The sequence below is a fragment of the Tiliqua scincoides genome, chromosome 5 (genome assembly GCF_035046505.1).
Source record: "Tiliqua scincoides isolate rTilSci1 chromosome 5, rTilSci1.hap2, whole genome shotgun sequence".
NCBI lineage: Eukaryota > Metazoa > Chordata > Lepidosauria > Squamata > Scincidae > Tiliqua > Tiliqua scincoides.
The window spans coordinates 51,960,286-51,973,463 of record NC_089825.1 but is presented as its reverse complement, the minus strand read 5'-3'; the positions used below and the strand labels follow the sequence as shown (position 1 = coordinate 51,973,463).

General features: G+C 39.5%; 1 protein-coding gene across 2 annotated transcripts in view; it reads left to right on the top strand.

Moving 5' to 3' along the window:
- ULK4 (unc-51 like kinase 4) overlaps positions 1-13,178 on the top strand; it is a 207,984-nt gene that overhangs the window by 54,617 nt on the left and 140,189 nt on the right. For both annotated transcript variants that reach the window (XM_066627918.1, XM_066627917.1), the window contains exons 22-23: positions 9,734-9,861; positions 12,198-12,331. In XM_066627918.1, coding sequence (XP_066484015.1) covers positions 9,734-9,861; positions 12,198-12,331 — 262 coding nt within the window. The remainder of the gene's footprint in view (positions 1-9,733; positions 9,862-12,197; positions 12,332-13,178) is intronic.

Genomic DNA, 13,178 nt, shown 5'->3' with positions numbered 1-13,178 from the left:
TTTTGGAATGATTCTATTGCTTACAATTGAGATTCCATCTTCACCTCAGGAGGAGCCATATCTGTCTAGTGCTTCTCTTCCCAAATTGTTTGGGATGAATCTTCTTTAAGGACCTTCAAAAATGTACAGTATTCAGATCTGATAGTCATTGCTCAATCTACTTTCTTCTTGTCTTCCTTTTTAAAGAATCAAATTAGAAATTAGAAAACTATTCAAGATTTTTAAGGAATCAGGGGCCTCATCTTTACCCCTGTTATTTTACATTGAGTAGTCACCTCAGGGAAGCCATTCTGCACACCAGCAATCTGTTCTTGCAAGATGGAATCTACTTTATAAATCCATTCTGTCTAAGAATTCTAAACATTTCTGGCTTCTTTCATAACTATGCTTCCCCAGTTTCTCCAATCTCATCATTTACTTGGGAAAATCATATTAAATCAACCTTCTATGATGATTGTAAAGGTTCTTCTTCTGTGTCCGTGTTTTCATTTTCTGAAGCACAAAATTGGCCTCCTGTAACTGAGCTTGAAATAAAGCAACTTTTTTTTTTAACCTGGGAAAGTGTCAGATCCAGATGTCCTTCCCCCTGGTATTTTAAAGGTTGACCCAGATTGGCGGGCTCCACTCATGGCAGACCTGTTTAGTTGTAAGTAATACTGGTATTTTGCCAAGTTCTTGGTCTCAGTCAAACATTTTACCCATCTATAAAAAAGGTGATAAAAAGCACCATGGGAGCTATCATCCTATTACCTTGTTATCTACTTCAGGTAAGATTTATGCAAAATACCTCTTGGATAGGCTATCTAGGTGGTTGAAAGAAAGCAATGTTATTGGCTCAGAACAAGCTGGCTTTCTATCTGGTTAATCCATTTTGAACAACTGCTTAGTATTATCCCATCTAATCTTCAAGTACTTTAGGTCTAAAAATTCCCATCTCTATGTTGCCTTTTTGGATCTAAAAGGCGCATTTGACATGGTCGATGGGGAATTACTATGGCAAAAACTGGATAAAAGCGACCTCCTTCTAATCAAGAAGCTTTACTCAGAGACCAGCTGCTGAATTAAATTATCACAAGGTAGGAAGTTATCGGCCTCAATACCAACTAACTTAGGAGTCAAACAAGGATGTGTTCTGGCCCCTACGCTGTTTATTTTATTTGTTAATGATCTGGTCCCTCACTTGTCCATGATTGATGCCCACCCTCCTAAATTAGGCAATTTATCACTTCCCCTTGTGTTATACATAGATGGCATGCTTTTAATGTCTCATATGAAAATTGGCTTGAAGTGTCTAAGTATTTCTTGTGTAGAATATCTCATTTCCAACCAACTGCAACTGAATTTTGGGAAGTCCAAAATTATGGTTTTCAGTTCTCAATGGAAACCAAATTCATGGTCCTTTGGGAGGAAGGCCATTCAGCAGGTTAAACAGTTCAAATACCTTGGAATTTTGTTCCATCACAGGCACATTTGGACTTCTCACCATCAGACTGCTGTTCTTTCAAGCAATTTATCAGCTCAATCCACCTTGTGGTTTTTTATTCTTGGGGCAGTTCCTATTTTCCAGCAGTGGTGCAGATTTTTAAGTGTAAAGTCCTAGCACGATTGCTGTTTGGTATCCCATTTGGATTTCAGCTATTTTTATCCATAGAGCGCATTCAATCCAGATTTCTCTACAAGATCTTCACGGTACCCCACTGCGTACCTTATGCAGCATTGTGCCTCGAAGCTGACCTGCATAAGATCAAAACCTTGGCCTGGCGAAGATTCCTGAAATTCTGGTTAAGGGTCTGCTTTGAGGCAGATCGGAACATCATGTTCATAAATAATCTAGCTGATGCTATTCTTTCTCCAAGCCTAACTCTTTTCTACAAAAAATTACAGATGCTTGGCCTATTGTTTGACCTGGTTGTCGGATTAACTTTGCCAGCTGTCTTTAAACTCATTCGAACTCATCTATTCGATATTGAAAAACAGAACCTACAAGCTGCAGCCCTTAAATCATTCTCCCCTTCATATCTTGGGCTTTCCTGGCCCTCTGATTCTGGTTCAAGTTACCTTTCCTTTTTGCTTTCTCCTCAGGTTTGCAGACCCTTTACATTGGTCAGATTTAATGTCATGCCTTCAAATTTTTTGAGCACCAAATTCAATAGGTCATTGAAGAGTTCTGACTTGTTACTGTGATTTAACCACAATCAAAAACTTGATTCATATGTACGTCACCAATTTTTATCCCCATTTCTGCAAAAGTCTCACAGAACTGATACTGACACCGTTCATTATTTATTGGATGGGAGAAATGAGTCCTGCTGACTTAATGTAGCAAGTTATTTGTATTCTGTGTTCAGCAGGTGTAAATTTTTCTAATTTTGTTCCCTTGCATGTTGGTCTTGAACAGTGAGTGGTTTTTGAGCCTGGCTGTTTTACTTGCCTTCTTTGACTTTTTAAAAATCTTTCTCATGCTTGTCTTTTGTTGTGTGCGTTCTATATTGTCCATTGCTTCTATTTCCTGGAAATTGTTTTATGCCAATAAAGGTATCAATCAATCAGTTGAGATTCTTTTGGTGTTTTCACTCATTAAAGGATATGTGCGCATAACTTTACTTGCTATTTTTAGTGCAGCATCTTCTATTGCTGAAGATACCAACTACAGATTTTTAAAATGGATTTGCTTAATAGCAGGAGGTGTTTTAGTGAAAAGAGTAGGCAAATTCCATCTATGTGCCAGATTATTTCCCATTAATTGATGTACCTTCTTTGGATCCCAGTATCTCTTTTTGAAATGGAATATAATGCTAAAGCAATGGAAATGGTACCTTCCAGGATTAGCTGCATAGAATTTGTCAACCTTTTACAGAACAGAAGATGAGATCTTAAAAAAGAAAAACCCTCCAAAACAGAATAAACTGAATATAAAATGAGAGCAAACTTATGTGGCTTGTTTGCTGAATCCCAGGAGGTGGGACTAATCTGTATCTGTGTTGCTGCTAAAATTCAATAAATTCTGTGAGCTGTAGTATGGCTATCAGCTAATAATGGCCCCAAGGAAAAAACAGTGAAAATGTCTGAGGACAACTACTTTGACATAGCCCTTCCTAGACACTTAAAAGTGAAAATAATGAGTGTACCCATTGAATCTAAATCTGTACTTGGATTGCACTATCCTTAGAGGACCTTCAACCAATTTGTAAGTCTCCTGCAGAAATCTTTTCAGAAAACTGGACAGTTTTTTAACCATGTGAAACAATGAAAGCTACAGGTCAAGGGAAATGTCTGTATCTTCTATAATTAAATTATATCTTTATGTGATGAAAAGTGGTATTTATGTTTGGAGTAGCTCTGATATTTAGTTATTTTTTATTATTTTAACATTCATTCTTTACTAATAACAAATGGTTTATAAAATTATTCTTCATGCAAACCATGTCAAGAATGAATGGTTTTTTAAAAGAATTTTGAAAGTTTCTTAAAAGCTACTTTTTACAAAATCGTTTTAATTCTAGTTATATTAATTTGCATTGCCTAATATGGCATTACTGCAGTAGCTATTACGGACATTTGAGGAGTAACAGGGTACAAAATTGCATATGGTGACAGTTTAAACTGTTCTGTAAGGAATACACCTAGCATTGCAATTCCTTGATATTATTCACTTTTACCACAAACCCAGAATGTGATATGACATAATCCAGGGATGACATAATCCAAAATGCCACCTGATCGGGATTAGGGTCTGTGACTTTCATGCTTAAAAAGCAAAAACAAAACACCCTTACTGTGCTGCTTCCATGCTGCTGTGAAACCCAGAAGTGTGGAACTCGAATTGGCATGCCGCGTTGAAGGGAGGCAGACTTGGGGTGAAAGACACCCCAAATCTGCCACCCCCTAAGACCCCTTGCAATCTTCCACTGATGCAGCCCAAATCAGATGGCTGCAGAGCTGGCCTAGCGATGCCCAAACCTGTTACAGGTCAAGACTAATTATTCACGTGGGTTCCATTCCAAGCACTCACACGGATTTAAAAAAACGCGCTATAGCAAATCAATTTAAAAAACAAAATTTCTTTGCTCCAGTGACTGGAAAAACAGCCTTGCTGACCTTTTGACTCTAAGATAGGAGTCATTAAGAAGACAATCTATTAGCACTTCACTCAGCCCCTCCCTTCACCAATGCAAAATGATCCCTTTCTTTCTTCACCAATGCAAAATGATCCCCTCCCTTTCCCCTTGCTGGGGGAAGGGAGGGGTCCGAAGGAGAGAGGATTGATGGATTGTTAGCCTGCTGCCCTCTCTCTCTCTCTCTCATATTAAGGAGGCTGTTGTTAAAGGACTGTTCAGTTTTTAAAACTGATTTTAAAGGGATGCATTTTTCCCCTTCTTCAGGGATCAGCACATTCTTTCTCATTTGCAGTGGCCATTTGTGTTGAGTCAAATCCGTGTATAGATAGGCTGGACCTGTACTTGGTAATGGTTCTGAAAAAAACTGAACAATAGCTACGACTCTTTCTTGTTTCTAGAAGAGGATGTAAATCTGCATGTTACAGAAGTTTTAGTTTTGTCCCTATTTGAATTTATTAGTTTTCCATACCATTAATACAGATGCAATTAGAAAAGTAGCCTCCTTAATTTTGTACCATGGAAAATCTGTGTTTATAGAGCTGAGTAAATTGTCCATTCCATTAGGACACAGGGAGACTACTGCATGATTCTAAACATAGTAGGCTATAATAAGATTACGTTGTCCTTGGTTCCCGGGAACTATTGATCCACCTATCAATTAAGTCATGTACTTTTAAGTAGGGTAAGATAAAGCAGCAGTTGGTGCTGTGTCAGTCTATAACATTTTCTGGGCTGCTTTGTGTGATCTTAAAGAACTTGGATATTAATAGATAATGGCTTACAAAACACCTGGTATTAGGTATATTCAACAGAAACCAAGAGAAGTTCAGTGACTTTTTCGGTATGAATCGTTGGAAGATATTTGGAATACCTATACAAACTGATTTAATGCCATTTTATAACTTGTATTTGGAGGTAATGCCATATACCCAATTAGTGTGTAAGTCCCAGTTTGCCCTGCTAACTGGGCAAAGAGCCACTTTTTCAATATTTAGCAGGGGAGAGTAATTGTCCCTCTTCACACTAGCACAGTGTCTTTTTCTAGTGGCTGCTCGTGGTGATATGTATTGTTTTAAGATTGTGAGCTCTTTTGAGACTGGGAGCCATTTATTTGATTTTGCCTGTAAACCACTCTGTGAACATTTTTGTTGAAAAGTGATATATAAATATTCTTAATAATACTAATAATAATAATTAATAAACTTTATTTATATCCCGCCCTTCTCCCCAAAGGGACCCAGGGCGGCTTACAACATGTTAAAAACATTAAAAACATAATTTAACAGCAAATAAAAACGTATTAAAACACATTAATAGATACCATAAAAACAGTAGTCAGCTAAAAAGTCAGATAAAAAGAGCAAAACGCAGCAAATCATAGAGGAATCAGGCCTGTAAAAATACTAAAAGATATAGAAAAGATGTTTAAAAGGCCATGAACTCAGAAGGCTTGTTTAAACAAAAGGGTCTTCAGGCCTCGCCGAAAAGTCTCAAGAGAGGGAGCCATTCTCAAGTCAAGCGGAAGGGAGGTACCATAATGTTGGTGCCACTACTGAGAAGGCCCTATTTCTTGCCGCCACCTCACGTACCTCCTTAGACGGCGGCACTTGTAAAAAGGCCTTCTCTGATGACCTAAGAGGACGAGCCGGATTGTACAGAAGTAGGTGATCTCTAAGATACCCTGGCCCAGAGCAGTATAGGGCTTTAAAGGTCAAAACCAGAACCTTGAATTGGGCCCGGAAACGAATGAGCAGCCAATGAGAGTCAAACCGCCTACCTCCAGTGATCACACGGGCCGCTGCATTCTGCACTAACTGCAGTTTCCGAACCGTCTTCAGGGGCAGCCCCACATAAAGCGCGTTACAATAATCTAACCTCGACGTCACCGTGGCATGGATCACCGTGGCCAGGTCTGCACGATCCAAGTATGGCCGCAGCTAGCAGTTAACCTAAAAGCAGGCTTAGGTGCTAACACTCTAGTCTTACTTAGAATTGAGATATTTCTTCCAAATCACTGCATTAGTTTTTTTTCCCAGCCCAGTTTTTTAAAAAGTCCTATCCATAGTGATTGTTGGAGCTTCTTTCAATCATAGCACTATCCTGTCAGGTATGAATAGGGTAGCATTATCGTTTCACCTGGCTTGCGGATGTGAACTGTGATGTGCTTGTTGATAGTATGTAATCCCTCTTCCTTCTATCTGCTTATTCTCCATAATTACCTGTTCCAGCTATGGAGTTTCTGGAGTTGGTGGAAATGGTCATACTCATCAAGAAACATAGGGAGGGAAGCCCTAATCCATAGCTGCATGAGAAAACATATTTGGTAAACTTAATAAATAAATAAATAAATAAATCCTCAAATGTATTAAGCTTTTCCAAATGGTTTAAAAATACCTGTTCCTCAGTTTCTTAGTACTTTGGTAGACAATCATGGATCTGTTACCACAGAAGGAACTATTTCCTTGCAATACACCAATGTCTTTTCTTTTTCTCAAAGGCTGTGTCAGCATTATTAGAAGACAGACTACACACAAATCAATTCAGTCTTGGACTTTTCACTTTCAGTAAACCTTCCCTGCTGTGTTACATCATGCACAATTTTGCAGTTTTAAGGTTGTTTTGTGAATCATCTCTGCTAAGCAAGTGTTGGTTATTCCTGCTTCAGATGTAAAGTCTGGGAGATTTGTACAGTGTCGCTAAAACACACAAATGGTCCATATGCTAAATTATTATATGATTAGGATGAGAAATATAGTGGAGGAATCTTTTCCTTATCAGTGGTAAGAACTTGAAGAGTGGTAGCTGTATCCATCTGCCATAGATAAAACAACAATAAATCTAGTAGCCCCTTGGAGACGGGCAACCCAATCCTGAGCTTCCTGGCACCCACTGGAGCAGCGGCTCCAAAGAGGCTACCGCCTTATCGGTCACCGGGAAGCAGCCAGAGGTCTGCACTGGCTATTTTGCTGACGCAGACTTGAGAGACTCCATATTGGGCCTTCCTGCCCAACACAGAGTTCAGGATACAGCAGAGCAGAGCTCTGTTGATCCTGTCCCCCTCCAGCCCTGATTCCTCCCCCCACACCCTCCCCCTGCCCTCGTTGTGCCTTCCCCTTGTCCCCCAGAAGCCGCACTGCCACCTGGCGGTTTCACTTAACCCTGACAGTCACGCAACCTCTTCCTGCTGGCGCTTTACAGCATGTTTATGGCACCCAGCGTGGACGCTAGGACTTGGCACTGCTGCTGACTGAGTTAAAGACTGGGCCCTTAAGCAGTTATTTTAGCCTAAGCTTTCAAGGAGTCCACCATCAGATGCATGAATCGTTATAAGCTTCAAAATAATTTGATTCAGACCTGGTGGTATTTGAGTTCCTGATATGAATGTCAGATTTGTGAGCACAAAACTTAGATTTTGGAATGCAAAACGAGGTTTGATGTGCTTCACTGGGGTCTTAAACAATTTGTGTTTTGCATTTAAAAATTGGCAATTTTGATTTTGTTATGACTTAGTTAAGGTCTTTAAAAATACAATTTTAAAGGGTTCTAGTTTTTATTATTTCATATATCAAATAAAGTGGCATCAATGGACACATTTTAGAAATCTAACTGAATAACAGCCCAATCCTAGGCATGTCTCCTCAGAAGTAAGTCACTTTATAGTTAATGGGGCTTACTCCCAGGTAAGTGTGGATAGGATTGGGCTGTAAATCTTATTTGGGATAACATTTATGTAAGACATGTAATTTTGACAAATTGGAGACAGAAACAGTGTCCATTTCTGCAATTATATAACTTCTACGCGTAACTTGAACTGCAAAGTCATATTCCTAAAGGTATGTAAATACCACAGCTACTTGAGAAAAGAATAACAGAAATTTATTAGTGTAATTCTCCACTCATTCTCATCCTGAACTACTTCTGTATGCTGTAGTTTGAGAGTTCATCTTGTGGTGAATAAAATGGCAAGTTTGTGACCTTCCATTTAATACAGCAGACAACCCATGTATTAAAACTTAAAATACAAAACAAAGCCAAAACACATAGTCATTGTGTAATAGATTCTTCTCCCTACTGTGTTAAGGAACACTCCAGGCTCATGATAGCCAAAGTCACTAGGAACCCCCAAGGTTTTCTTCTTTTTTTTTTTGCTATTCTTACCTTCTTACAAAACTATTAGGTCTTCAAAAGATTGTGAGGATAAGTATTCTGAAATCAATACAAAGTGTAAGGCAGAAAATTATTTCAAAACATGTAATAAATTTATTAGTGCCTCTGGAGCATTTATCGTACAAGTCATACTGTAGACAGCCCATGACAGTAGATCCCATGACTGTCTAAATCAGGGATCTCCAAACTTTTTGGCCAGAGGGCCACATAAAATATCTGGCATGGTGTTGAGGGTCGGACAACAAATTTAAATATTAAATTTAAATAAATAAATTAGACATGGAACTTAGATGAGTGAATGAATGAATGAATGAATGAAAGGGCTCATTCATTCAACCTCTCTGGCCCTCAGAACATCCCCCAGACACAACCAGAGTACAGCTGTGGTCATGTACAGTTGAATGGGCCAGAGGCTTTCAAGGGGCAAGAGACTGGCTGCGGGCCGGATAGAGGCTTGTCGCAGGCTGCATCTGTCCCCCGGGCTGGGGTTTGGAGACCCCTGGTCTAAATGCATAGAGATGCATAGGCTGCTAAACTACTGTATTATAATTATAGTCACAGGGTTTAGTTTTAAGGTTGAATTGGCACCATTTTATCTGTGTACCCTTTTGCCATTGTTAGCTGTGTATCTGTTAACTCTATTTCTTTTAATAGCCGCATTTTTAGAAGATAAACTTTGTCTTGTGTTTTTGTTATACAGGTGAATGTCGCTTAACAATGTTCCGACCAGTGACAGCCCGCATATGCGACGGCCACTGCTGGTCGCTGTTCACCCCCCACAAGCCTCCGAGGTTGAGGGGAGCTGCCTCTATGAGGCTCAGACTGGCCGTTTCAGCCAAGAACATGTGACTTCCGGTTTCCCAAAGAAACCGAAGGTCAAGTCTTTTTGCCTGAAAAGGACATTCTGAACCTCGCAGGGGCAGAGCGCAGATGTGCAGTGCCTCTGTGAGGATCTGAAAAAACGTCTAAGGAGGTGAGGCTTCGCTTAACGTTAAGCCTTACTTGACATCAGGGGTGTTGGTCTGCATCCCTGTTAAGCGACACATGACTATACTTTTTGACTGTCTGTGTGTGTACTATTTCCTTGAGTCATCTTCATGGAAAGCTTTTGCATTTTCAGTGTTGTAGGTCATACTTGATAAGCACCAAGTAGGTGGGGAGAGGTGAACTAGAATGTGGCAATGTTTTTTCCCCATCTCATTGTCTTCTCACAGCGCTGGAAGGAGAGGGAAATAAAGCTCATATTTAGTGAGCAGGGATGGATCAATGCAGACTCAGGGTAAAGAGGACCACCCACCCTGATGCAAGCTGCATCTTGTCACTTTGTGACTGGGCTGGCCATGCATCAGAATACTACTAGTAATGCACTATTTTAATTTCAAGTGTCTAGAAAAAGTTGTTTTGTGTGTGTGCTCACTGAAATACTGTGTATTCTTTTTTCCAACCAGGACTTCGTGACTACAGTTATTCGACTATTTGAAAGTCCTTCTACTTCAATTAGAGCTAAAGCGTTTTTGGTTCTTGTACAGATTTTAATTAACAATAAAGAGATGCTCCTTCTGAGCTGCCAAGCAAGGTAAAGTGATGGTATTTCTGAGCAAAATTCGAAGTGGTTTAAAACCCTATATGATATGGGACCCTAATCCCATATGAACCTCCCTACACATTATTGTCCTCTTCAGAGGTTTTTCTCTGGGTTCCTTTGTTGTCTGCATGGTGGATAGCAACTGGGAAGTAGGTCTCTTTTGTTGTGGCACCCTACTATTGGAATGTCCTCCACAGGGAGTCTCAACTGGCACTCAGGTCTTGTATGCTCCAGAAGAATCCCTGTTTTCCCAGATAGTTAAGCCTCCTGTGATAATGGTTTTTATGCTACAGCTGAATCTGCAGCATTTACCCACATTTATTTCATCTGCTTTTTCATTTATCAATTTTATCGTCTGTTGGAATTGAAATTGTTAGCCACCCTGAAAAAGTATTGAAAAATGGGATAAACTGTAAAATGATATATAAAAATTTCTACTTATAATGCGAAGATCAACTTGTTCTTGTGATTTTTAAAGTAAAATATTAGATTCACAACAAGGAAAGCAATATACAGTCATCGTGCTGTATCCACAGGGGACCTGTTTCAGCGCTGGCCGAAGGTGTTGCAAACATGCCATAAAGTGCGTTTGCTGCACCTGGAGAGGAGGCTGCACCGGTAGGGAGGCCTGCACCACCCTGCCAATGCTGCAACCAGAATATCAGCTGGATGGTGCAGGTAAGGTTGCGCTGGGTGGTGCGGAGACAGGGAGGGGACATTCATGGATGGGGCAGATTGGATCCGGGAGGAGATGGATCAGCGGAGGCCTCCTCCACTGTATCCTAACCCCTACCCTGGTGTTACACCAGCTTCCTGGATTTGTACCAACTGTTTAGCTGGTACAGATCTGAGAAGTTTCATAAGGCTGACTGGGGCTCGACACAGGGTAAGGGGAAAATATCCTCTTACCCTGAGACCTCCAGCTGCCTCCTAACCAGCTTTTGTTTAAAAAAAAAAAGCAGTTGTAACATGGACATTGTTGTTCAGTTCAGTATTTTAATTAGGAATTAGGAAACTAGCAGGGAAGTGAACTGTTGTACAAGCCTGTAGACCAAAATAGTAATGATTTCTGACTTATATTGTTGGGTATCGTTTTACAGAAAAGTTCTGTATGCCGAATCTAACACATAGCAGATAACTAGAGTAATCTAATATATCCTACCCATGAAAAAAATGTATTCGTTATATAATATAGATACCATAATGATGTATAATAAAGCAATCTGCTTAAAGCTCCTAACACAGATATATAGGTTGAGCCTCGTTATTCGCGTGGGTTCCGTTCCAAGCACTCACGTAGATGGCAAAAAACACACTATAGCAAATCAATTTAAAAAACAAAGTTCCTTTGCTCTGGTGATTTAAAAACAGCCTTGCTGACCTTTGTGATGTAAGATAAGAGTCATTAAGAAGACAATCCATCCATAAGTCTCCTCCAAACACTTCACTCAGCCCCTCTCTTCACCAATGCAAAGTGTTCACCTTTCCTTCACTGCTCAGGGGGAAGGGAGGGGTCGCCTGGAGAGAGAAGGATTGATGGATTGTCAGCCAGCTGCCCTCTCATTAACGAGGCTATTGTTAAAGGACTGTTCAGTTTTTAAAACCGATTTTAAAGGGATGCATTTTTCCCCTTCTCCAGGGATCAGCACATTCCTTCTCTTTTGCAGTGGCCATTCGTGTTGAGTCAAATCAGTGTATAAAAAATCCATGTATAAATAGACTGGACCTGTATGTAGAAAAAAGGACATCCTAACCTTAGTGGATTTGGAAGAAAGTTGGGATGAGATAGTTTCAGCATCATGTCCTTGGTATTTAGGGGCTGTGTCTACCATACTATGCTAGTGTTTCAATATGGACTGAATAGGAGTAATACCTCAATTTGCTACACCTGCCCTTATCATCATTATCTAGGTGACAAATAAGCTAGTGGAGGGTATCTATATTTAGGTCATTAGAAAAGGTCATTCCTTGGTACTCATTGGGCAAGTTAGCATTTTCAAAATGAAGGGAAAACATTTGTATTCCTACACCAGGCTAAGGAACCCAATACTAAAATAAAATGAAATTCTGAGTAAATACACTACTTGACTAAATTAAGAGTTTTCATTAATTTGATGTAAGCAGAACATTACAGCCAGTGTCACCTCTTGGTAGCTTTTACCTGTTTTCACTGTCTAGGTATTCTTTTTCTGAGGCATGAAATTCTTTAAGTAGACTGCTGAAGCACTATCGAAACATCACCTGACATCAGCATGCGTTATGGAAATACTTTTTTCAAAGAGGAATTTTTTCCCATGAAGTAATTTTTTGTACTTGTTTATATGTAGACTGGTGATGTACATTGAAAGAGACAACAGGAAGGCCACACCAGGAAAAGAGCAGCAAAGCAGCAATGAATACCTGTCAAAATGTCTGGATCTTCTCATCTATCACATTGTTCAGGAGCTGCCACAAATTCTAGGTGAATTGACCTATCTCACTGTAAACAGGATGTTTCCCATTTGCTCTTTCTGCATTGTCTTTCAACAGCTCACTGTGAAGAATCATTGCAAGAAAGTGAACATGATTTCTGTGCCAAGAATGCCACTTCTTAATGGAAGTGCCATTAATTACATTCCCATACACGCTGTGTGTGTACCTGTACATGTGTGCATGCATGCACATGTACACACTCATTTTACTTAGATATTATTTGGATATATAGTTAATATAACTGGTTAAGAGGCACTTTTTCAAGTGGGTGCTCCTCTTTTTAGCAGGGGGAGAATAACCGCTTCACCCCAACTGCTTCACCCCAACAGTGTCTTTTCTAGTGGCTGTCTGCTGGTTTTCTTTTGCATCTTTTTAGATTGTGAGCCCTTTTTGGACAGGGAGCCATTAGATATTTGATTTTTCTCTGTAAACTGCTTTGTGAACTTTTTGTTGAAAAGTGGTATATAAATACTGTTAATAATAATTAATAATAATATAATTTCAGAGCAATGGTTTGCCCTCTTTTTTTCTAATATCTGGAACAAAAACAATGCATTTGTATCTGCTCAAAGATGATCCATGCCAAAGGTGTAGCATAGTTAGTGCAAAGACAGATAAGCAATGCTTTAGAAGACAAAGCAAAAGCAATTAGGATTGATAATAGCATTCCTTATGCAGATAAAAGTTGTGTTTGTATTGAAATAAAATACAAAACTGCCTTGACTGCCCTTCATTGTATAGAAAGACAGGATATAAATTCTATAAGATAAATAAAGTAAAATAAGTAAAAGGAAAAGTTGACTTTCCTAGATATCATAGCGGATTATCTTCTGAAT